Source organism: Furipterus horrens, unplaced genomic scaffold (genome assembly GCF_987537825.1).
Source record: "Furipterus horrens unplaced genomic scaffold, mFurHor1.1.pri manual_scaffold_1, whole genome shotgun sequence".
NCBI lineage: Eukaryota > Metazoa > Chordata > Mammalia > Chiroptera > Furipteridae > Furipterus > Furipterus horrens.
The window spans coordinates 108,741,098-108,765,873 of NW_028327171.1; the positions used below are offsets into that span (position 1 = coordinate 108,741,098).

Sequence of the window (24,776 nt, forward strand, 5' to 3'; positions counted from 1 at the left end):
GGAGGAATGTCCAAGCTTAACACAAAATCTGATGCAGGTTCTTTGCTCTACTCAGTCATTTTGAATGAAATGGCCACACAGCACACATGCTCACTCAGCAGCATCTACCGCCCCCAATGAGTAGTACAGTGAAGTCGTCATTGTTCATGCATGCGCATTCCAGTCCACTCTCGTTGGCTGCCAGGTCACATCAATGTCACACAAACCATTCTCATTATATTAACAATAGCTGGACTTTTTCTAGACAGACTTTGTATAACTACTAGATTAATTAACAAACAAACCAAAAAAACAAAAACAAAAAAAAACCCTTTTATTGTCATTCCGGTAAAATCTCACAATGAAGTTCATACTCCCCTAGTTTATTATTAAATACCCTCACTAATCTTTCTATCCAGTTTCTTCTTCCCTGTTAATATTCATTTTATTCAAAAGATCTACTTATGGGCTATGGTAACTTAAATTTTCCATTTTCCTTGCTCTATGCTTTGTCCCCACCCTCTCCCCCTTTTGGAATTTCTTCTCCCTTCTCCCATAGTCAGATACATCTCTTCCAGCAAACCTTTGCAGACCAGTCCTGCCAACACTGATCTGACCCTGCTCTGAACTCCACTGCATTATTGTTTAGAGTTCATAACAGCACTTTGGCAATTAGTCACATATTTCTGTGTGAATTTGTCTTTACTTTTTGTGCTCTGACTGATCTGCTCTTTCACTCTACTCTCCTCTCTGCTTCTGTGCGAGTGTGTGTGTGTGTGTCGCTAAATCAAAGGTCTATGAAAATAAACTCTTTGACTTAGAAAACACTAGTAGGTGCTCTATGACATTGTCATTGGTTGATAACTTACTGAGGACCTTGCTTTTTCCACGAAGGCATGTATCTTTGTCTTCTCTTTCCTCCTGGACCCACAGCATCTGCAGTGATGCCTCATACATTAAAAGCTGAGTGACTGTTGGCTATTATTTCTGTTCCCGAGAGCATGTCCTTGACTGGGGTCTGCAGTTGGCCTCGACATTCTGCCTGTGTCCTAGCTTCCTGAGGCCAGAGCTGTCTTACTCCCAGGCTGGCAGGTGCCTTCACTGCCTTTGACATGCTATGTCTGTCTGTCCTTCTTCCTCAGATGCATACTCTCATTCCTCAAGTGAAAATGGAGGCAAGTCCGAGTCAGTGGCCAACCTGCAAGCTCAGCCCTCCCTGAACTCCATCCACAGCTCTCCTGGTCCCAAGCGCTCCACCAACACCCTTAAGAAGTGGCTGACGAGTCCCGTGCGCCGGCTTAACAGTGGGAAAACAGACGGAAACATCAAGAAGCAGAAGAAAGTGCGCGATGGTCGGAAGAGCTTCGACCTAGGATCTCCCAAGCCTGGGGATGAGACGACCCCTCAGGGAGACAGCGCTGATGAGGTATTGACACGTGGCCATCAGGAAGGGGCTTCTGACATTCCTCCATCCTGGACCCCTGTAGGCATCTTTCCACAGGTGTGGTGAACTAGACACTCTCCGGTCCCCAGGAGTGTTTGTTATTGAACCTAAGTAACCCAAGTTCTCTGTATTCTCGAGACCTTGCCAGTTTGATTTCTGACCAATTCAGACTGACCAGCACCTAGGATATCTAGCACACAGACCCCATTTTGCCAGACTTGTCTCTAAGGCAAGCCAGTTGGTCACCTAGTGCCCTGCCACTGCTAAGGACTGCATCCAACCTTGCAAGGCCCGGTTAGAATAGGAATAAATGAACAGAGACCATTTCACTTGGACAGCAGAAGACTGCTGGGAGATTATAGCTGTTTACAAGTATCTTGAGCAATGCCACATATAAAAGGGAGTAGACAGTCCATTTTGCTCCAGGGAGTGGAATTATGATTAACAGGTGAATGTTGTAACAGATAAGGTTTCAGCTCAGAGAGACTTTACAGTGGGAGTCAACTAGTAATGAAATGAGCCTTCATGAAAATGAATGAACACCCACCCTGGAAGGGTTTGGGAGGCTGGGTGATCTCATATACCAGAGAGATGCCTGTGTTAGCCAAGAGGTCGTTCAGGATGACCTCTGAGGGTCCTTCCAAAGCTCAGATTCTGTGATCAAAATACAGTGGGTATGTTTTGGTTGGTGGAAATAGATAGCTATTCTATCTGGCAAACTAACCTACTTTAGTCACTCATGTGTCTAAGAAATACTCCCTAATATATAACCATACTCTCTTTGTAATTTCATGCTGTCTGCCATTTGTTCCTATGAAAATGGCAGTGGAGCCTGGTGATGATCAGATTGTGGTTTAATAGTCCTTCAGAAATGTACAAAGTGAGGCTCTCGTTGAGCACACTCAGCCTTCTCTTCCATTGGCTACTCAGCAAGGTGGATATTTCTTATGTCCTCACTGTCCTCTGAGGTAAGCAAGTGTACCTGTTCTACAGAGGAGGACTCTGAGGCCAAAAAATAGGGGTCTGCTGAAAGAGGAGGGATCTCGTATGTTGCTTTTTTACAAGTTGCAAGTCCATTGGCATCTTTATATGAAACAGTGACTAATGCTGCTCTTTTGTTCTAGAAGAGCAAGAAAGGTTGGGGTGAAGATGAGCCAGACGAAGAATCACATACGCCCCTCCCTCCGCCTATGAAGATCTTTGACAATGACCCTACGCAGGATGAGATGGTAGGGCTTCTTTCCCTTCTCACTTGAAAGAGCAGTACCTAATGCATGCGATTTCGTTTTGTGTGTTTGGGGGTGGAGGGGCGGTAGTAATACTCTCACCTCATTATCTCTTACATCACTCAAACCTATGGTGATGTAGATTCTGACTGTATTTGGTGGGGATCCCCTCCCTGTCCCTAGATGCCTGACTTCATTCTGGGCAGTGAGACATGTGCATAGAATACTCAGAGAGGGAACCCGCCTGGCAGCTTGTCCTCTTGATGAAGGGTAATGGCTCTGTGTGTTTGGAAGCAGCAGATCCCAAAAGGCATTATTAGTCTCTAAAAGGAATCTGAGGTGGTTCTAGGCTATGGTCATTTCCTTGTCCCTGACTGTATGACCTATGTGTTAGTTGATTGTTTTCCCTGTGCTCAACTCTGAAACTGAAATGATGGTAACTTCCAGTCAAGCCCAGTGCTGTTAAAGTTCTATAGGCACAGTGTGAGCGTAGAGATGCTGCTAAGGAGAGGTTGCTGTCAAGGGTGGGCCAACCTAACATGCCAGCTTGCTCAAGTTCTCTGTTGTGCAAAATGCTCTGACTCCCTGGCAGAGGCTCATGGGTGTCTGAAGTGTGATGTCCACTGGGCCTCTAATCGCAGAGTGGTCATTCCGGTTGTTCTGGAGCAGGGGCTGAGGTTGGCTGTGCCTTCAGCTTCTGACCCGAGGCTCGAGGCTACTTTAATCATGTGCTTCGTCACTCACTTTCCTTACAGACACTTTCACTGCATTGTGGTTTTCCTGCCTTCTCTTAGTGTTGCTGTCCTTTGGACTCTGGAGTTGGGGTGGTGACTGCAGTTCGTGACTGTACTTTGCCTTTGCTTTTCAGACTGTTGCTCAGTGGTGGGGGTGGGGATGGGGGTGGCAGTGGCAGTGGCGTAGTGTCTGTCCCGGATCTCCCTGTGCTCTCTGGTGCTCTGCCCTGCAGTGGGGCAGGCTCCTCTGATGCTGTGGGCCCAGCATACCATACCCCTCAGGGTACAATGCAGAAAGGACTGTGTGATGCTTCAGCATTTCTGGTGGTATCGCAGTTCTTATTTTAATTCTGCTTTACAGTTGGGTCATTAACCCACAGGCATTACTTGAGGGCTTCCTCTGTGCCACAGGGACAGGATGATGACTCAGATGTGGCTGCTGCCCCCCCTCTGTGACTCATCCATAAGAAGCACACAGTTGTGGCCCCTTCTAAGGTGACGTTGGTGACCCTGTTCTCCAGGGCCAGCTCTGACTCTTGACTGTTGGGAAAAAAAGTAGCAGGAAGCATAGCATGGTGCCATCCTAGAATCCCAGAGGCAGAGATGGGCTGCACTTCCCCTTGAGATGTGAACGAGAACCGGCCTGCTGTGCTTCCAGAGGCCTATCCCTGTGAAGTGTTCTGTAAGCAGTGGTCGTGCATGTAAGGAGTAGGACACTCATGTTGCATTATTTGCCATCCCACACAGTCCTCCACACTGAGGTGCCAGCTTGTATAACACAAGTAAAGGTCATGAACCCTCCCCCTCTAGTACCCACAGAAGCAGCTTGGTTGGGGGAAAAGGATGTTATGTTGTTTCTGGATCATTTTTAACTGACATTCATGTAGTTCCTTAGCCAAAAATAAGGCAGATGGCAAGAGTCCCTTTTTAGACTCATTAACCCTCCTCAGTCCTGCTTGTTGGACTTCTGTACCTTTGTTTTTCTGGAATATTTGGTGATCCTCAAAACTTCTAGCAAATGGCTTTGGATTTATAAATATAATTTTTACCACAGCGTAAAAGGAATTTTTAAGAGTCTGCCCATTGTTAATATTGTGCAATTAATTCTCCATGTTTCCTTCTAATATTTGTTCATGTGTGTTTTATTTACTGTTTCCTAAAATCCTATTAATTTTACCTTCATAACTATAATTTTACTATCTTTAGAGTATTTCCTTTACTTGATGCACCATATTAGCTTGACCAGCCTGTTTGCGGATACCCTAGGCTGTTTCCGGGTTTTGCTGCTCTGGATGGCACCGCCGCAGACCCTGTTACGTGCAGCCTTTGTCCTTTTCCCTGCCGTCCCTGGGACAAAGTCGCCGTGGGCAGGATTACTAGATCAAAAAATGGAGAACTTGGATACAGATTGACACTTTTTTCCTGTATCCCACAGGAGAGAAAAAAAGGAATGTTTTTTATATCTCTCTTAATTACATTTATTTGATCTTTTTACCCCATCTCAGAAGCAAAGACCTAAGCCCACACTTAGATTAGACAACAAGAAGCTTCCTTTCTGAAACTCTCCCCCCTAACTTCAGGGAGAAACTAGAAACCAGAGCCCAGCCAGGACATTCAGCTCTACTCCCAGAGTCCTTAGTGCCCAAGTGGAAGGCGCATGCGTCCTGGGCCCTGGGGCACCATTGCCTCTGCTCTGATGTGCCAGGACCAAAAGCGAGCATGTGCGCGCAGGGGTCATCGTTTCCCCCAGTTGCTTCCTAAGTAGGAGCACGAATAAAATATACCACCACCCTTCAGCGAGCAGGAATCCCCAAACCATTGCCCGAACAGTCACATGACCAATCCTTACTGTGGCTGCAGGAGGAGAGGGACAGGCCCTGGGCCTGAGCCTCCCTTCTCCGTGGACAGGAGAGTTCCTTGTTCTCCAGCACAAGATGCACAAGCCCTTTATTACTTCCTAGTGTTCCAGACTGGAGAAGTGTGTGTCTGCGTGTGCATGGGGGGGGCGGGGGTGTCTCCCTCTCTGGTTTCTAAGTGCCCTGTCCTCAGCATTTTTAATTTTTGCTTGACACACAGTGAAGATCTATATTTAAGAGCTATACCCAAGTAGAGCAAGGACAATTTTTCTTCTTCAGACACACCCAAGGCTACGTTTTTGACTCCTTTCATACCTAGAATAGCAACTGGCAGCCTTGTAGTGGCCAAAGTCTTATCTGCCCCTCACCCCCAGCCCAACTGCTGTCAGTGGGCACAGCCCTTACCTACCGGTCCCTCGGGGAACACAGCAGCCCCACCCCTCAGCTCCTTTGGTGGCCTGCCTAAGGAGAGCTAGTCTCATTCCTTCTTTACTTCTGGCCAGAATTTCTGACAAAGGGTCTGGCAGGCCTGGCCACACCCACACCCCTCATCTCTCTCTGTCCTCTCTTCCTGGAAACATAGAGCTTTGCTGGCCTTGCCTTCCTTGAGCTTTGGACTTGCTATTTTGCTTGCTAATTGCTATTCCTCATTCCTTGCTAATCTGCTTTTCCTCTGCTGCTCAATGTCTTGCAGTCCTCCTCTTTGCTAGCAGCCCGGCAGGCTTCCACCGACGTGCCTACTGCTGCAGACCTTGTCAGTGCAATAGAACAGTTGGTCAAAAGCAAGCTGGTAAGTGGGGGGTCCTGGCGGCAGTTCTGCCTGTGTCTCACCTCCACGTGACTCCAAGGGCCTGGCATCCATCAGCAATCTTCTCTTTTGCACCTACCCTCATTCCTCCTCCAGGATTGCTCCAGCTAACCGTACTTCCTAAAATGCTGTGCCCAGAGTGCTTTGGGGATTTGTTTGGGAACAGGTATGGGCAGTTAACAGGCTCTTTTGGGATTGTGACATTGATGAGAGGTGAAAAGTATCCGAGACAAAATAGCCTCCCTGTAAGCTGGGTCCACTGGCCTCCAGGGAGTGACATTTTAACAGTGACTGACATTTTAACAGTGACTGATGTGTATCTGGTTAGCCCTGAAGCTAACTTTGCTGCTGAGACACAGAACATGGATTTGTGAGAAACGCTCACAATAAAAACCGGGACACAGGACTTGAGCAGTAAAGCGAGGCCTTTATTCACGAGTCTGCAGAGCCGGGCGCACCCTCATAGCCAGGAGAATGTGCGCCCCAAGTAGACAAAGGAACCTGGTTTTATAGTCTTAGCTTCCCCACCCTAACGCAACTAGTTTCCCCTCCCCTCTCCTCCTTCCCCGTTTCTCCATGACTGGATACTCCGGAGGTACAATCTAACCCGTTCATCTAAATGCCCCTATTGTGATTTGTGAATATGCTAATGTTATCCACTCAGAGAAGGAAAACTCTGACTCCAAAAAACCTCCGCTGCCTTGCGGCATACCTCTTCAGGGGAAAGGCTAAGGGAGTAAACCCTGACAGAAAATCCGGAGCCGGAGTCCCTAAGGCGGTTTGACGTTGTAGTCAACACCGGCAACTCCTGCGGCGCACCTGAAGCCAAGCTGTATTGACTCCGTCTTTCCCTTGGGCCCTTCAGCTGCGAAGAGAGGGGGGGTCTGCTGCATGGGCAACAGCAGACCCTCCATATCACCCTGCCCAGGCTCTGTAGCTTCAGCTTCACTGGAGAGGACACTCCAGCGTCATCGCAAGATGTCGATTCAACACGGGAGGAGACAGATACCGTGTCACTCCCGAGTCGGACTGCACAGCCATTCTTGGCGGTGCAGATAGACTCTTAAGAAGCTACACCATCGTCTCTCGAGACGGACGGCTGCCGACGAATGTTATCCACTCCCTTCTCAGAGATCCTTTAATTACATTTGCCCTTAAGACCCTTCAATTACATTTGCCTTTTGTTACCAATGACTTTGCTACTGGTTTGGGAGTCACTATGACCTTGTTTCTAACAGATTGGATCTTTGAAAGCACTGAGTAATTTTATTTGGGGACCTCAGATAGTCTTCTAGCAAAGTCTTACACAAGTAGATTGCTGATTATGAAGGGGGATGGGCACAAGTATGTGGATGCCTCACCACAAGACGTTAAGGGAGCTGGTGCACATCCCATGACGAGTCTGAGCTGGTTTGGGGTCTGGGCATTAATGCTGGTGAAAGAGCTCCTTTCCGGGTAAAGCTGTTCCCCTACTCCCATATTTTTACATTTAAATGTGTTAGTACGGGATTATAATTTTGAAGCCTTTTCCTTTCCTTTGCTCTCATTTTTGTCACCCACTTGGTTTTTCTTGCAATTCTCATTAGGATAGATGTGTGTGTTTCTGCCAGACTTCCGTTGGGCAGTCCTGTCAATTGGCGCCATGTAAACCCTCCTCCATTTGGCCCGGAAATGAGAGGAAAACTATGGATGCTGTCCTGGGAAAGCTGCCTGATAATAATTTTAATTACAGGAACTCCTGTTTTAAATATCCGAGCTCTTATGGGGTACCAATGAAATTTAACACATATGACTTTCTTCTTTTTCTTCTTTCCTTCCTAATTAAAAAAAAGAACAAAACTTAGCTATGTTTTCAGTAACTAGTGTCAAACTCTGGAGGGCCATTCATTTTCCTTCCGTCTCTCCCTGTCCCACTGGTGGGAGCTGGGCCTGCATTGACTTTTCAAAGCACATGCCTCTGACCACTCCTCACTTGCTCTCTTTCCCTCTCTAAACTTGTCCATACAGCCTCTTCGTCCTCCAAATACCATGTAAATTTTTTTTCCTTACAAATCATCCTGCCCTTGCTGGTGTGATACAGTTGGTGGGAGTGTCGTCCTGTAAACCGAAAGGTCGTGGGTTCAATTCCTAGTCAGGGCACAAACCTAGGTTGTGGGTTTTTGTACCCGACTGTAGGCAACTGATCGACGTTTCTCACATTAATGTTTCTGTCCCTGTCTCTCTATCCCTCCCTTCCCCTCTCTCTAGAAAAAAATCAGTAAGCATGTCCTCAGGTGAGTATTTAAAAAAATGATCCTTTTTTTGCATTTTCTCTTTGGCCACCTGAGCCTGGGCCCTGAGCTCATGCCTGGACTATTGTGGTATCCATTACTTGATCTTGCCCACCCTGGCCTGCCTCCCAGCCCCGCTCTCCAGCTGGGCCTTTCACAAGCACTGTTTTGTCTCCTTCCGGGAGAAGGCTCATGACCTCCCTAGAGCCTATGCAAGCAGTTGTTTCCGCTGTGGGGTGCCTTCAGATACACAAGACAGTTGATTGAGATGCAGGAAGAAAATAGCAGCATCTCTATCTCATCGTTTTACATGGTTTTGTGTATGTTTTAATATGTACATATGGTAATACAGTAACAGATATACAGTTTATGATTAAGTTACATGCTTTAGGAATACATAACCAAAATTATGCTTACTGGTAGACGTATATACTCAAAGTTTGGAAATTGCTGGCCCATAAAGTCCACATTTACCCAGAATTCTAATGTTTTGTAGCCTTCTCTCCAGCCTGTCTTTCCAGCTGGTTGATGAATTCGGAATTGTTCTCTTCACTATCCCCAAACACACATTTGGCTTTGCTCTCTCCAAATTTCTGTTCCCACCACTCTACTTCTCTGGAATGTTCTCCGTCTTATTTTTGCTTACCTAAAGCATAATAGTTATACAAGGACCCATGTAAATCTCATCTCTCGGCAAGGGCTTCCCTGACCGGCCCAGGCCAGACGCCTTCTGCAGTCCCACAGCAATCACTGTGTAACCCACACACTTGCAGCTTACCTCCTCAAGTAGATGATTTGTCCTCCACTAATGTATAGGAGCCTTTTACACTTACATCAGTAAACATTGTTTCCAAAAGTCTGTATTTTCTCATATTTGGGTTAGCTTTTTTCTGCTTCCCCTGCTCAGCTTAGCACTGCTAGGCGTCTCTGTTCGCCTCAGTCTGTGTGGGCAGTGCGTCTGGTGTTGAACAGGTTGAGTGCGGTTACTGACAAGTCCCAGGGGAGCAGATTTCCCAAAGGAGAGCAAGTGCAGGATGGTGGTGGCGTTGATCGGCCCTGTAACAGGCTCTCAACAAATGTCTCTGGACACATGGCCTTTCTGTGGTGAGTTTACCATAATAGGGGCTTTAACTTCTTCCACTAATAAGTACTTCTTGAGGACCTGCAGTGAGCCTAGAATTACAGAGATTTCTTTGGCTGGACGTACAAAACCAAGCTCGTATCAGGGAAAGGAATGGGGGAGCAGTGGTTTGTTTTCTCAGAATCTCCTCACCAAAATTCAATCCTTGTCCTTTCCTTTCCTTTCTCTTTCTTCCCATCCCCACACGTCCCCCCATGGGGCAGTGGTGGGGCCAACAGCAGCTGGTTGTTTCCTCAGCCACATTTTCAAATACTGAGTTGCATTTTCATCTCCAAGACTTGTATTCCTGTTCCCTATCAGCTCTTTAGCTTAGAAGAGGGTAAGACCTAGAGCCCATAAGAGTTCTGGAGCTTTTTCTTTTTACTTTAAGTACAACAGTGTGTGACAGCTGCCAGAATAGCCAGTGTGGTCGTAGGCTGGGTTAATGAAAGCACAATGTACAGATTAGGTGGAACAATAGCCCTGTGGTACCCAAAGCTCTCAGACCACACCTGTCATGAGTTCTGTGTGAGTCACATATTGGGTTCTGAACCTGGCATTTCAAAATGCCCTTGAACTCAATGGAAGTCGCCCCCAAAGAGGTAACCAATGCCATGCGGTCCATGTAATATGAAGGAAAAATTAAGAAACTGTAGTTAAGCCCTAACTGGTGTGGTTCAGTTGGTTGGGCACTGTTCCGCAAAGCAAAAGGTCACTGGTTCAATTCCCGGTCAGGGCACAGGCCTGGGCTGTGGGTTCAGTCCCCATTTGGGGCATGTGCTGATCAATGTTTCTGTCTCACATCGATGTTTCTCTCTCTCTTTCTCCCTGCCTCTCTAAAAATAAATAAAATCTCTTTTAAAAATTATAATTTAAAAAAGAAACTGAGGTTAAGTATGGGGAGAAGTTAGAAGAGAGAAGAAAAGAGAGCTGTCTTCTAAAGATTGAGCGTTGCCTGTGGGAAAGAAGGGTTGGTCTCAATGCTTTTACTCCAGAAGGTGGATCCTAGACTTGTGGGTGGAAGTTATCTTAGTTCAGTATGAGAAGAACTAATAAGGTCCTTTTCAATGTACAGAGTCTGGAAATTTTACAGGAGTATCTAGTATCTTGGACTTTTATATCCAAGATTTGAATTCTGTTTTTGTTGCTTGAGAGATGGCCCCAAATTCTGCACATGAAATTCATTTGGCCCCCTACCTCTTCCCAAAAGCCATGATGAGATCCTTTGTGTCGCAGTTTCCAAACTGCCCTTGGTGCTTATGATCACATGCTTATGACTGCCCTGAGGCTCCCTCCCCCAGGAGCTGTGGTCTCTGCTGCTGAGAGCTACTTAGGGAGTGAGGGCAGGCATTCTCTGCTCACCTACTGTGCAGCTAAAACCCCTAAAGTCCCCAGAACCTCCTTTGGCAAGTCCCTCCGGACCTTAATAGGACTTCTGAGTTCTCTCCTGCTAGCCTCAGTCTTTAACCAGTGCCTTGGTTTACCAAGAGAGGATGCCCACCCATCTTCCCAAATGGAGCTAACATACTTTTTCTAGATTTTGTATTAAGGTACTGTTTTTAGTGCTGAGGCAAGTCTAAGGACTCCCCCTGCTTTCCCTGTTTGATTTTTAATAACGCTTTTGCTAGACATATGCCCTGGAGGTGGTGGTGAGTGTATAACGAATCAGAAGACCTATGTTTCTGTCTGGCCTCTGCTCATTATATAGCCCTGAGCAAGTTACTTAGGCTACTTGGGCTTCAGTTTTATCTTATTTATCAACAATGCTGGTTCTGTCCACCCGAATCTAATCTCAAGAGTTATGATGAAGACTGAGTAAGGTGTGAAGGAGCTTTGTAAAGTGATACGCGAGCATGCGCGAGCATTCTACAAACATTAGCACTTAGCTGACTCGTAAGTGCTATGAGGGCAGGGAAAGGAAATTTGGTCACACTTGATCTTCTGCAGCCATGCGCTGGGCACAGGGACACAGTATTTGTCGACCAGGATATTGGTGGTTGGGTGAATGCTGCTGGGTAATAGCTTAACAACCTGTATCATTTGGTTTTATTCCTCTAAACAGCCCCAAGATTCCCCCACCTGCCTGAGATGAAGGACTGAGTCTCTAGAGAGAAAGCCTCCTCCCTGAGCTCTGGTCCTCAGGCGGTGACACACTAGTTCTCTGGGCTCAGGAGGGTGGCCATGGATCCTTGGCTTATAATCCTCTGCCTTTAGGGAAAGGGCTGCCCAGGACTGAGCTTTTGTTCAGTCTACCTGTGGCCTGGCTCCCTGACAAGTGTCCACCTGCTTCAGCAAGACTGCCAGCCCTCTGGGATTCCTGTTTTGATAGCATTCAGTGTCCTGGGTCAGCCTTGGTCAGTGGTGGTGGGTCACGTTACCTGGGCAGGACCAGGCTGCATTTGTGGGTGTGCTTCACTCTCCTTTAGACAAACTGGCCTGCTCTGTCGGTGGCCAGGCAGAGTGAGCAGAAGCCCAGAGTCCAGGCAGGAGGATACACTGGCCCCATTATGTCCATTGGGACGGTGTGTGTTTTCAGTAACTGGGTTCCTCTGACATGGCTCTGTGGAAAAGATTATTGAGCTTGTTGAAATAGAAGAGTTTAGATTTCCTCCAAAAGATTTCAACCCAAAGTCACAAACATGAAAATCATTTGCCTGAAGTTCAGTTTTTCCACTCTATACTTGTTTTCCCTATCATCACCCCCAGTTTGCCTGAGGGAATGACTGGGACCTAGTACCTTTTGTCAGAGAACGTTATAGGCATTTGTATAAAAGGACTGGGCAGCTGAGAGAGGGTGGTGTGGCCCGCGGTGCTGCCCCAGCACCGGCCCTGTGTTTCATCAGATGAGCTTTGACCTCTTCACGGGAGTTCCATAGCATGTACAGTAAATTCTTGGAGTCCTACTGTGTGCCAGCTCTGAGATCAAGCACAAAACCTTCCTTAATGGGACTCAGAGCCTAGGGTCAGTGCTCAAAATCCTCTCCTGCCTGGACTACTGCAACCACTGTCTCTCGGATTTCAGTCTGTCTCTTTATGTGATTGCCAGAGGGATCTTCTTTGTCTTTCTTTCTTTTTAAAAAACTTTAATTTTTTTTTTTTACTAATAAAAGCAATATATGCTTATTCAAGAACCATCGGAAACAACAATATAAACAAGTTATATCACTCATCATCATCTAGACATATTCAGTGTTGAAATTCAGATACATTTTCTTCTAGACTTTTCAATAATGCAATCATAGAGCATATAAAATTTAAGGCTTGTTTTCTTTTACTCTCATATCAGAGACATTTTCCCAAGTCATGAAAAGGAGCATGAAGACTGATCTTTCTAAAACTTAAATTCAGTGACATTGCCTCCCTGCATGAAATTATCCTATCATTGGTGTTAGAATGTGAAGTCTTTACTTCTTAATGCTACACACAAGGCTCCTATGATCTCCACCCCAGGGCTATCTGTTTCATTCCTTGCTTCTTCCCCTAGTACCGACTCAGCCCCAACTCACCTAACACCGTCCTTTGCCCCACCCCCACCCCCTCCTCCTACCTACACCAGGCAGCTGACAGCTTCCCAGGCCACCCTGTGTAGTCTCACAACTTTACCCTTTGCTCACAGTGCCACTCTGCAATGTCCTCCCATTGGCACATCCAATAAAATCTTTCTCATTTCTCAATACTCAGTTCAGGTTGCCTCTCCCCTTAAACCTTTCCCCTTCCTCTCCACCCCACCATAGAGCTGCCAGCTCCTATTGTCATCCTCCATGGTACCTCTTCTGTCTGGAAGAACACCCATTGTAGCTTAGATTACGGAGGGCAGGGGACCATATCTTATTGATTTTGTTTCTCCAGCACTTCGCAAGTATTCAGCATGTAGATACCTATGTGCTTTAGTACAGAACAGACGATGGTTTACAATACTGTGCAATGAATGCTGTGCAGGGGGTGTTCAAGGGTGGTCATCAGAGCCCAGAGGAAGGACGTTTTGTGGGTGTGTGACCCCAGATCTAGTGGACAGGAAATGTGTTCATTTTTAACGCGGGACAGTCTTCTTCCACACTTAATCTACTTTTTTGAATTCTGTTTGCATTTCTGTTCCCTTACCTTGGACCAACACTAGAAGCATCCATGGCACAACTTTTGCTCCTCCTTCCTTTGTACACCTTTCCCTTCGTCTGCTGAGACTGGTGTGGCCTGAGCCCGGCAGGGCGCTCTCCCTGTGGCGGCGCATGGCGGGCAGCATCAGCCATCCACCACTGCAGTGGCACCGGCAGCTGAAGGTCACCCCTAGTGGCCCTTGAATGGGACCTAGTATCCCAACTCTAGCACAGGTAGCTAAGCCCTCAGTTGAATTATTATAGGTATTTATACTCAATGCCAATATTTGAGGCAGATTACCCAGCATACAGCTGAGCAAACCCTTTACTTCCCTCTTCTCCCTCTCTCACAGCTTCTGCCCTTCTCAGCTCCATCCCAGAGATAACTTGGGCTTCTTGGCTTCTGTAGCTGGTCAGGCAGGAGGAGATGGAACATATTTTTCTGCCTGACATTTTGGACTCCTCAGATGCCCTTCATTCTGCACAAGAGCTGAGAGTGGACCACACCAAGCTGGCTGTTCCACAGGAGAGCCTTGTGGGCAGCGATGTAAGCTTGTTTCCCAGGCCTTGCGGCCAGCATCCTGCCAGCCAGCAAGCTGCTGAACAGACTGTAACAGGACAATGGGGAGGACAGGAGGGAAGTAAAAGACATGTAATCAGATCAATCACTTGCGTTTCCATCTGCCTGGGGCACTTGTCTCTGGTGATGGCACCAGGGGACATGTCACATGTCCTTGAAAAGCCTGCCTGTCGGTGGTTTGTCCAGCCTCAGCACCAGACACTCATTTCCTTAATGACTGGTTACAGATCCTGAACCTATAAATTTAGCTAAACTCTTCTTGACCTTTCTATGTATTTAGTCTCTGTTGCTTCTCTGGATAACAGCGTCCATGGTTGATGACTTGTTCTATATACCTTCCTGTCAAATTAAAAGAAATTCTCTTTCTCAAACTTAAAAACTTTGTCTTCTTAATTCTAGTTTCTACTGTTGGCAATGACTCCTGTTTGGCCCTTAGCATGTTCTGTAGATTTGGGAGTAGAGTGGAGGAAAGAATATTGACATGTTTTCTCACCTTTAAGTTTTTCAGCTTCAAGTCTTTATCTTCTCCACCTGTTCTCATGTAGTGGTCCATTGGGCACCTCTTTGCTTTTTGTTTCATTTTCCTGGACTTCTAACTCTCTATGACCTATGTTGAAATACAGCAGCTTAGAGAGTTTATGACAGATGCTCCAAGTGCATGTTGTTTAAGACCATGCTGAAGCCTTTTGTTCCTACTACCGTTTTCTTTTTCCTTTTTTTTTTTTTTTAAAGAGAGAGACATCAATTTGTTGTTCCACTTATTTATGCGTTCATTGCTTCTCGTGTTGGCCCTGACTGGGAATCGAACCTGCAACCTTGGTGTATTGGGATGATGCTCTAACCAATTAAGCTACCCAACCAGGGCCCTTTTGGACACTTTTTGATCTTTGTGACTTCAACCTTAGGGCTGATGTTTTCAAAGACTACTGACATGAAGCCTTTCCGTTTAGCCACAGTGGCTGTTGTAGACTGGAATCTTGTGTGGAGAATTTGGATTAATCTCCCATATTTGCTTTATTGTTGCCCACATTGACTTCATCTTCAGTCTTATTGTTCATCTAAATTGCTTCTGCCAATTTGTGTAATGAAATGCTAAGTTTCACTGTGTGATCTTCCTTCCTGGGTACTTTTATTCTTTCGAAATCTGTAGAGAGTTTCAATTTGCACATTGAGGAAAACGGAAGCATTTAATAACTTTAGCTGTCTCACTTAAGACAATCCAGTCACTAGCAGATCTGGGATTAGAATCCTTCACACTTATCTCTTTCTAGAGGAGCATATTAATCCCTTTCAGAGAAATTAAAGAGATTAATAAATGAAAGAAAGCCCTTGGTAAATAACCTTTGCAAAGATGTTTTTAGAAAAGGCTAAATCTTTTGACATCTTCAGAAGCCATTGTAGCTGATTAAACAAACATGATTTTAAACTAGTTTTCCTATCACTACCTTCCCCTACCATTTACATTTGATGTTCCTACCTCTGATTTTCTTTTCTAACTGCTTGCTTGGTTAGACTTGCCATGATTAGCTTTACCTCTGGATCTCTTACTGAGAGAAAAATGACTTTCACAATTTCCATTCTGTCTGATGTCTGGGAAATTGACGGGCAGCACACACTGCTGAGCACCTCCTGATTGCCTGGGAGGGGGCAGCTCTGGGCTCCCTGCTGTGGGAAGATGGGAGTCTCTGGTCCCCTGGAGCTTTCGTTCAGGTTCAGTGACAACAGCCTTGGCTACAGATCTACCAAATTGCCTGTGGCTGGGCTGAGGATGGAGAGGGAGTGGGTGTGGGGAACCTGGGGCCTTCCAGAGGACTTTTCAGTGTATACTTCTCTAAGGCTGTTTATTCTTCTCTTTTCAGAGCCTTGAAGGAGGCTCTTACCGGGGGAGCCTGAAAGACCCAGCAGGCTGCCTGAATGAGGGGATGACCCCGCCCACCCCTACTAGAAACCTGGAAGAAGAGCAGAAAGCCAAGGCCCTGCGAGGCAGGATGTAAGTGGTGTCCCCAGATTCCATGGACCCTGGTGCACATGTGTGTAGTAGGGAAAGGGCAAGGATCGCAGCAAGTGTGGGGAGAATTAGAGAGGGATCAGAGAGCCCTTCAAGGGAAGAGATGCCAGGTCCACTAGTAGCGCCAAGTCCAGTCCCCTCAGTCTCTCAGCAGATAGCTGGACTTCATCTTCAGAGGGCCCTTCAGCCCCAGATTCCCACTCTAACTTCCCTGTGGGTTTTCTTTGACCACTTTCTTCCAAGCCGTGACTTGGGCTGTGCTAAAGATATATTTAAATGCTTTTATTTGGCCTTGCCAGTTCCTTCCTGTGGCCTACAACGCATGATTGTGTGTCTCAGAGAGAGGAGCTGGTTGGCAGTGCCGGACATGCTGATAAAGAGCATGTGTTCCCCCAGCTTCCTCCCATCGCCCCAAGGCCCCAGACCCAGGGATTGCGGGCTTCTCTGTGCTGTATAGATCAAGAATTTCAGATGAACTGCTTCCTGGGTTCAACCCTTGTGCTGGGACTGGCCCTCCTTTGACATCTCAGAACTTTATCCCTTCTGCCACTTGAGCCAAAAATGCAGTTGTGTGGCTCCAGACAACACACTTTGGTCAAACTTAGACAACACGCTTCAGACTCCAGTGGGCTGCACAACACCGAGCCTGTGCCAGTGCTCAGCCGCCAGCACTGTGTGTCCAGCTCTTTACTCTCTGGATGGAAAGAGAAGTGTTTGGGTTTGATGCCTTGGGGACTCCAGAGAGCCAGTCTGGGTGGTTGCCCAGGCAGCTGGTGACAGTGCAAGAGCAGACTCTTTGGGCTCTTGTACAACTGGGTTCAAATCCCAGCTCTGCTACTCACTCTGCCCTCTTGGGCAATACTGCCTGAGTGTTTTCATCTACATACAATAGGGGTTGCAATCCCTACCTTGTTATAAACCCTGTTGAAGCAAGTGGCACAGAGTAACTGCTCTAAGAGGAAGAAATCATTAACAAGACAGAAACCAAGAAAGCAGATGTCCTTGAAGTGGTTAAATCCCATATCTGGTGGTGAGTAGGGAGGTTGTGCATTCAAAGTGGTGATTTCAGAATGTCTGCAGTCAACTTTGCTGGCCCTGACCGGGGATTTTGCAGGCCCATTACCATGGATACCTGTCTGAAGAATTGTAGTCTCTATATCTCAAAAGCTTCACTTGATGTCAGCAACTCTGTGGCCTCAAAGGTTTGTTATCAAACAAATGTCTTTCTCCTCTTGTCGAGTGAAGAATGGAGCTGAAATGAAGGAAGAAAAGTCTCACGTTGACCCCTTGGCCTCAAGCTTTCATAACTCAGTTTTGCCAAAGTAGTTGTCATTCTTTCTGCCCTCTGTCTATACAGCTGTTCAGCTACAGGTGAGGGAAGCATAAGCCTCAACCAGGAGTAGGAAGAAGAGCGTGGGGTGTGAATGTGTTCTTTGTCTGACTGGAGTGTGCCATCTTGGAAAGCCCCCTCTGCCATGGTGTCCCCACTCAGCCATTTGGTGCAGGCCTCTCATGGGGAGAGCACCAGCGAGCGCCATCCCCGGGGGTGCCCAGTGTGGGCTTCCGGGTGGTCTTGTCACAAAGGAACCAGAGTGGCTTTCCTGTGAACTTAAGAGTGAAGATTTCTTGCTTCACCGTGAAGAGGAACCCTCATTGTTCTCCCTCTTCCACTCAGGTTTGTCCTGAATGAGCTGGTACAGACTGAGAAGGACTATGTCAAGGATCTGGGAATTGTGGTGGAGGTGAGTGGATGGCTCAGGCTGCATCTGTGGTCGCTGCCCAGAGTCATACTGGACCCTAGCTGGGCCGAGGTGTTTTAACTTGAGAGTATGTAGTTTACTTTCTCTGGGTATTTGCAGAACTGAAACTAAAGATGGTAACAGATTAGCTAGAATATGTAGATAAAGGTTTTTTTTTCTTTTCCTTTTGCATATTATGAGAGATTTAGAGGGAGATAGGGCCCCAAACATTGCAGCCTCTTGGTTGGGGCTCAGTACATTCACCTTGTCTGAGGTGACAGAGTTTTTGTCTGAGCTTTTCATTGGCGTCCAACCATATGGACATACGTTCTTTAGAGCTGTGAGCCACCATGACCTGCACTAAGCAGGTCACCCTTAGTGAAACCTTGAGGCTTAGGTGCTTCCTCAGATTTTAAGGAGAATGTTATGAATACACATACCAAAAAGACAGACAAAGAAAAAACCACCAATAGGGCAAGATTGACAGGTCCACAGTTCAGAGTCAACTTGGCAGTAAATAAAACAGCTCTTTCTCCATAAGGGTTTACTTTAGGTGGATTTAGACACTTTCTTAAGTCTAAGAAAGGAAATGGATAATTTAGATAGCTTAGAGCCCTGTTGCTAAACATCTTAAGTAAAAGATTATGAATTCTAAAACTGAATGTCTGAGATCTTAATTGCCTCTGGTTCCTCACATGTGGCCTATAAGTCCCCATCCTATGAAATCTGCTGACTTAGGGTTTGCATTTCCTTATCATGAACCTTGGGTGAAGGAACTAACCTGGCATACAGAGGACCTGAATTTCAATTTATGAAAGGTGATCCTCTTCTCCAAGGAAGGATGGGGCCGGCAGGGGTATGGCAGCCTCCACAGAGAGTCCAGCCCTGGAGTCAGAAGGCCTGAAATCTAGAGGCTGAGATCCAGGGCAGTCAGACGTCACTGGTACGACTGTAAGACCGATCACAACACAGCCCATGTCTTGGCTTTGTCATCTGTCAGGTGGGCATAACTGCTGCCTGAGCAACCTCAAAACTGACCATAAAGCTGAAATGAGATCGTACATGGTAACAGTTTACAGAGTCTGAAGTATGAACATATTGAGACTTATTTCGAGGCCAGATGTGTCTAGCTCTGAGTCTTTAAAGACATTAACTTGGGTTGGGAGAAGGGAGAGGGGCAGGTGATTTCTCCTTTGTTCTGCTTTCTTAAGGAGGCTGGAGACAAAGAAAGAGACCCAGAAATGCATTTATTGATTTTTTTTTCTTTTATTTATTTATTTTTTTTAGAGAGGGAGAGAAAGGGAAAAAGAGAGAGGAAGAGGAACATCGATTTGTTGTTCCACTTATTTATGCATTCATTGGTTGATTCTTATATGTACCATGACCAGGGATCGAACCCACAACCTTGGTGTATGGGGATGACACTAACCAACTGAGCTACCTGGCCAGAGCCAAGAGCCAGAAATTTTCAAAAGTTTTGTGTATCACTCTACCCAAGGGTATATAGTCCTGGTTGAATAGTGAGAAACTGCAGAAGCACCTGCCCTCAAACTCATGCAGGGAGTGGGCGCCTGCATGGGGCTGCAGTGTGGTGCTCAGCCCAGAAAGCTTTCATGTGAAGACGCTCAACTCATCCTTGCCTCTGCACTGTAGGGCTTCATGAAGAGAATAGAGGAAAAGGGTGTCCCTGAGGACATGCGAGGAAAGGACAAAATCGTGTTTGGAAATATTCACCAGATTTATGATTGGCATAAGGAGTAAGTACTGCTTCATTCTGAGGACTGGGGCATCCTTGGAATCCAGGACTCTCCCAGCCTCCTCACCCCCGGCCTCTGACCTTAGGGCTAGGGTTTGGGGAGAATCTTCGGTCATTTATCTCAGCCTTGAGAAAGTATATGGTGCTGAAGAATGTGGCTTTCTTTTCTAATCCCCTCCCTCCTTTTAGTTTTTTCCTGGCTGAACTGGAAAAATGTATCCAGGAGCAAGACAGATTGGCACAGCTCTTTATTAAACATGTGAGTGTTTCCTGCGCCCTCTTCCCCTCCCCTGCCACCAGGCTCACTTACATGCATTTTAAATTCCTCTCCCCTGCGATTCATTTTCACCCTTCTCTGAGTTGTTGTTAACTTTCTTGGCAGTTTGGACGATGGGCTCTTGCTCCTCCATTTACTGATATGTAAGTGCCTTGGCGTGTCGCCAAGGCGTGGACCAGATCTGTGTCCCGTCGCTGTGTAGACCAGCAGAGCACTCGGAGACCCCGAGGTTCCACATGAGGCACGAGGGGTCTCAGTGCCTGCCGTCTGCCTTTGCAGGAGCGGAAGCTGCACATCTACGTGTGGTACTGCCAGAACAAGCCGCGCTCGGAGTACATTGTCGCTGAGTACGATGCCTACTTTGAAGTAAGCTGCTCTGGCTTTGCTGAACTGGGGTTGGGAGAAGAAGTTCAGGCCAAGACAGCCACATTCAGAAACACCGGCTGTCAGCCATCCACAAGCAGCCCCTTCAGGACAGGGGTAGCTGCCTCAACACAGCTGTTAGCTTCTCAGCTAAATTCTCATGAGCCCCTTTGCTGGAGAGGAGCAGAGGTAGCCTAGTGTGTGGACTGCTTTTGGAAACCCCCATGTGCAGAACGATTGTGTCACAGAGACACCGCAGTCCCCCTTCCCCAGCCCCAGGGCAGACTGTCCACCTTTTCCTCACCAGCCCTGGAGACTGCTTGCTGAGGACCCTTCACCGTGTAGAGGTGCTTGCAGTCACCTCACCGCCGCTGCTTCCTTTCCCAGAGGTTCTGTCAAGCACCTCAGAGTGTTTGCTCTGCCCCAGCCTGCAAGTGTGCATTTTGCTGGAGAAGAGGCAACCCTCACATGGAAAGAGCCCTCCGTGGGGTGTTCGTAGATCTGAGCTGAGGCCCCCAGGTTGTCGTGTCCTGGGAGAAGCCCTTCATTCCTGACTTGGCTCTGGAGAAGTAGAGAGAACAGAGTACCCATTCCTGCTTGTACCCAGGACTGGGGTGGGGACACAGAGTATAAAAGTGATTGACATGCAGAAGGTGCTGATGTGTGTTCTGTGTTATTAGTAACAAAATAGCAGTTGTGTAGGCAATTTTACCATTCACGTGGCTTTAGGATTCTGAAACTTTATTGGCAAACACAAAAGCCTATCTCCTTGCCTTGAACCCCGACCCAGAGCACCCCAACTCTTTGGTTCCTCTTTTTCTAAAATAATTCCGTTGTGTTCCAGGAGGTGAAACAGGAGATAAACCAAAGGCTGACACTTAGTGACTTCCTCATCAAGCCTATTCAGAGAATAACAAAATACCAGTTGCTTCTCAAGGTAAGAGAGCTGTGAGCCTGGGTCAGAGCCAGAGGAGGCTCTGGGTTACAAGCAGGTGAGCTTGAGTTTCTGACTCCACCGCACTATTCCCGTGGGCTCATGCGGGGCACGGGTGGACTTTTATCTTGTCTGGTGGTTACTTGTGTCAAATAAATTGTGTGCCTATTGTTCCCACCTTTGAGGTTGGTTAATTCATTTTCTTTTTTTCAATTTCTTAACTTTGTCACCATCACCTACTTGGTACAATATCTTTAAAAACTGAAAATTAATAAACATAAAATCAGAGTGGAATATAAGCAGAGAGGAGAAGGAAGGCCCTAGAAACCCTAGATGAGTAATATCTAAAATTTGACCATATTTTATTCTTTTTAATGGTTTAATTTGATTTGTCTTACAGAAATGGGAGGTAAACAGAAGAGAGATTTAATTTCCCTTTCTCCCATCCCTTCTTCTCATAACCCCCTTTTCTTCTCTATTCATAACTTTCTTTCTCCTCTGCTTCCCTTCCTCCCTCTCTTTTCTCACAGTTTTGAATCTTTGACTGTCCTGGGGGTTTTTTTCTGTGCTATATGTACATTATGACTCATAACTTCATAATTCAGCTACTACAAAACATTGCTGTCCTTGTTGGGAAGGAAAGTCTTCTGGGTGTTATCATGGTTTATGTGAGGCTAGGTTTTTTTATAGTGCTCTATTTTCCTAACTGATGTCACCCTTCCCACACCCTTCCCCGCTTCCCCGACTTGCTAGGACTTCCTGAGATACAGCGAGAAGGCGGGTTTGGAATGCTCAGATATCGAGGTGAGCGTTTTCTGCTTGTAATGCTAACCGTCTAGGGACAGTTACTGAGTGTCTGTCCCCAAAGGGGAAGAATTGTCTCTGGTCGACCGAGGGTCTGGGCTGACTCCTCTTAAGATAGTAGGAGCCCCTAACAGCTTTTCGGCAGGATGAAGAGTAGCAAGTAGTAGTGAATACAGTGAGTGTTTTTCTAGAACTCAAGAATTCTGTCGTGGGCTAGGTCAGAGCTCAGCACCACTGGTGTTCTCCTTGTGGCTCCCAGGGACATGTGGTGAGGAAGCATGACATCTGAGCCCTCTAACGTCCTTCAGAGACTGGGTGTTATTCATAAATCCAGGTACTATTTGAGTCTAACATATAAAGTATTCCGTTTTCACTCCCTCCCCCACCCCTAAGGATTACTCCTTAGGTGGAGCCTTTTGAGACAATGTCTCCATGGGGATTATTTTAAGCCAGAGAGGCTACAGACCATTCTGGCAGGTTATTTTAGGTTAAAAACTCCAGCATTTCACAAGTCAGGCTAAGCTGTTGCTTGGGCAGCTAGGAAGCAACAGAGAGAAGAAAGAACATACGAGAAGGAAAGGGACTTAACCAAAAGTGGGACGGTAGGGAAAGGATGGGCTGGGGAGCATCGTCCCCACACGTGAAGACCCCGCACCGATGACCAGCACCCTCACCTCGAACAGATAATCCCACAGCCTCTGAGAGTGGGCAGAGGGATCGGTGTCCTTTCCTAGAATCAAGGAACTACCAGGGGGTCCCTGCGTTCCAGCATGAAACTGCCCTGAGCTTCCTGTTTCCCCTCCTGAGCTGTTTTTGTTCTTTCCCACAGAAAGCCGTGGAGTTAATGTGCCTTGTTCCAAAACGCTGCAATGACATGATGAATCTGGGACGCCTGCAGGGCTTTGAGGTGAGCCCTTAAGATGCTCCTAAACTCTCTCTCTTCTGGTCAGCAGGAGCCCAGGCAGCACGGCTTCCCTCCGCAGTCCTGTGCCCGCCTCCTCTGCCTCCGTCCTAACTTACCACCTACTGCTTTGTGCCCGGCCCCCCTGGTTCATGGACCCAAAGATCTCGTCTCTGTGGGATATTGAGTGACAGGGCAATCAGAGGAAGCTCCAGATCAGTCAGCCAAGCCAGAGTCAGCATTCAGGGTGTTGGAAAGACCCAAGATTCTATTTAACTGTGGACCTAGCAATGGGCTCTTCCCTCTTCTCTCTTGCTCTGTGATGGAAACAGAACCAGAGGGAAAGTGGAACACTTTTTTGAGAGGGTGTTTCTAATAAATAGGTCTATATAGTGGCTGGCTTTTCAGTTAAATGAGCGTTTTTCTGTTCTTTGAAGAAGAGAATAAGATTTTAGGAGAAACAGCTCATGTCCCAGGATTCTGGTTTCAGTCAATGCATGTTTGCTAGGGCTGCCATAACAAAGTACCACAGACTGGGCAACTTAAACTTAACAGACATTTATCATCTCACATTTGTAGAAGCTTGAAGTCTAAAATCAAGGTATAGGCACAATGGTTCCTTCTCAGAGCTGTGAGCAAAGGGTCTGTTCAGGTCTGTTTCCTTGGCTGATAAATGGCTGTCCTCCTATTCACATGGCATTCTTCCTGTGTATTCACCTTACCTTTCCTCTGGATCCAAATGTCCTCCTTTTATAAGGACATCAGTCATACTCGGGTACGATCACTGCAATGGCCTCACTTTAACTTTGTGAGGACCCTACCTCCCAGAAAGGTCACATTCAGAAGTGCTAGTGTTAAGACTTCAACTTATGAATTATAGAGGGATACAATTCAACCCATAGCAACCTTTAAAGACAAATGGATTTTTCTAATGTAAATTTAATAAGTGGCTATTATTAGTTTATATCCAAACTAAACATAACCTGTTTGAATATCAGTATGATAAAATTGGAACTGACACAGTTATTGGCTGGTACGTAGTTGTTGAGCCCTTTAGAGAAAGAGGTGAGTCCTCTAGTCCTGTTTCCTGGGAATCTTGCAACCTCAGATTTTATTATTCCATTTTGGAGAAAAGGCATTCCTGAAAGTTGACATAATTAAGAAAGTAATAGGCCTTTTCTTCTGGCAAAATTAAAAGAGGTGGACTAAAATAGATATAAGTCAGGCTGGTCCATAAGTTAATTTAGGAGAGGCTATATTCAGGTTTGGGTTCCTGAGTTGGATTCACGGTTTTCTTGAGACAAATTCTTTTGTCCTTCTTGCCCCTCCAGCCCATCCTGTTGTCCGTGTCAGATTTCCATTGCTTTATCATGACCAGGAAGTAGGTGGAGGGTCTTTTTTGCTTTTCTTTTTTTCATAGGTTCCCAGTCCTCCACAGTAAACCTGAGGCAGGAGAGTAAGGAGGGTTTGCACTGCAGAAACATATCCTGAGTTCTTACACAGCGTTTTAGTTGCACTAGGTGAAGTTTTATACTTTTTCTGTTAGAGCTATGCCAGGTCTGAGGCTATTCTGAACAAGGCAAGTAACTCCTTTTGCTCTTAAATCTTGATGTTCCCATGTTTTCTGAGCAGGAGTCTGGCTTGACTTTCTCTTGGCCTCTGGAGGAACTGACCACTGGCAAGAGGAACAGCATCTGACTTGCTGGCTTACTGAAGCCAGACTTTGTAGGAGCTATGTCATGCATGTGTATGTGTCGTCTACAAAAGGCCGCACAACGGAGTGTTTGTGTTCTCTTTTAAATCCAGTACCACAGTCTCCGTTCTACATCAAGCCCCAAAGAATCTGCTTTGCATTCCTTCAGCTAATTGGGAAGGACCATGAA

General features: G+C 46.5%; 1 protein-coding gene across 10 annotated transcripts in view; it reads left to right on the forward strand.

The window, feature by feature from the left end:
- KALRN (kalirin RhoGEF kinase) overlaps positions 1–24,776 on the forward strand; it is a 684,790-nt gene that overhangs the window by 618,563 nt on the left and 41,451 nt on the right. For 4 of the 10 annotated variants that reach the window (XM_090277665.1, XM_090277675.1, XM_090277710.1 and 1 more), the window contains 11 exons: positions 1,122–1,405; positions 2,548–2,652; positions 5,934–6,029; positions 15,971–16,101; positions 17,795–17,861; positions 19,512–19,615; positions 19,804–19,873; positions 20,171–20,257; positions 21,099–21,191; positions 21,942–21,992; positions 22,822–22,899. In XM_090277665.1, coding sequence (XP_090133791.1) covers positions 1,122–1,405; positions 2,548–2,652; positions 5,934–6,029; positions 15,971–16,101; positions 17,795–17,861; positions 19,512–19,615; positions 19,804–19,873; positions 20,171–20,257; positions 21,099–21,191; positions 21,942–21,992; positions 22,822–22,899 — 1,166 coding nt within the window. The remainder of the gene's footprint in view (positions 1–1,121; positions 1,406–2,547; positions 2,653–5,933; positions 6,030–15,970; positions 16,102–17,794; positions 17,862–19,511; positions 19,616–19,803; positions 19,874–20,170; positions 20,258–21,098; positions 21,192–21,941; positions 21,993–22,821; positions 22,900–24,776) is intronic. The other 6 variants (XM_090277684.1, XM_090277622.1, XM_090277631.1 and 3 more) reach the window with 3 other exon arrangements.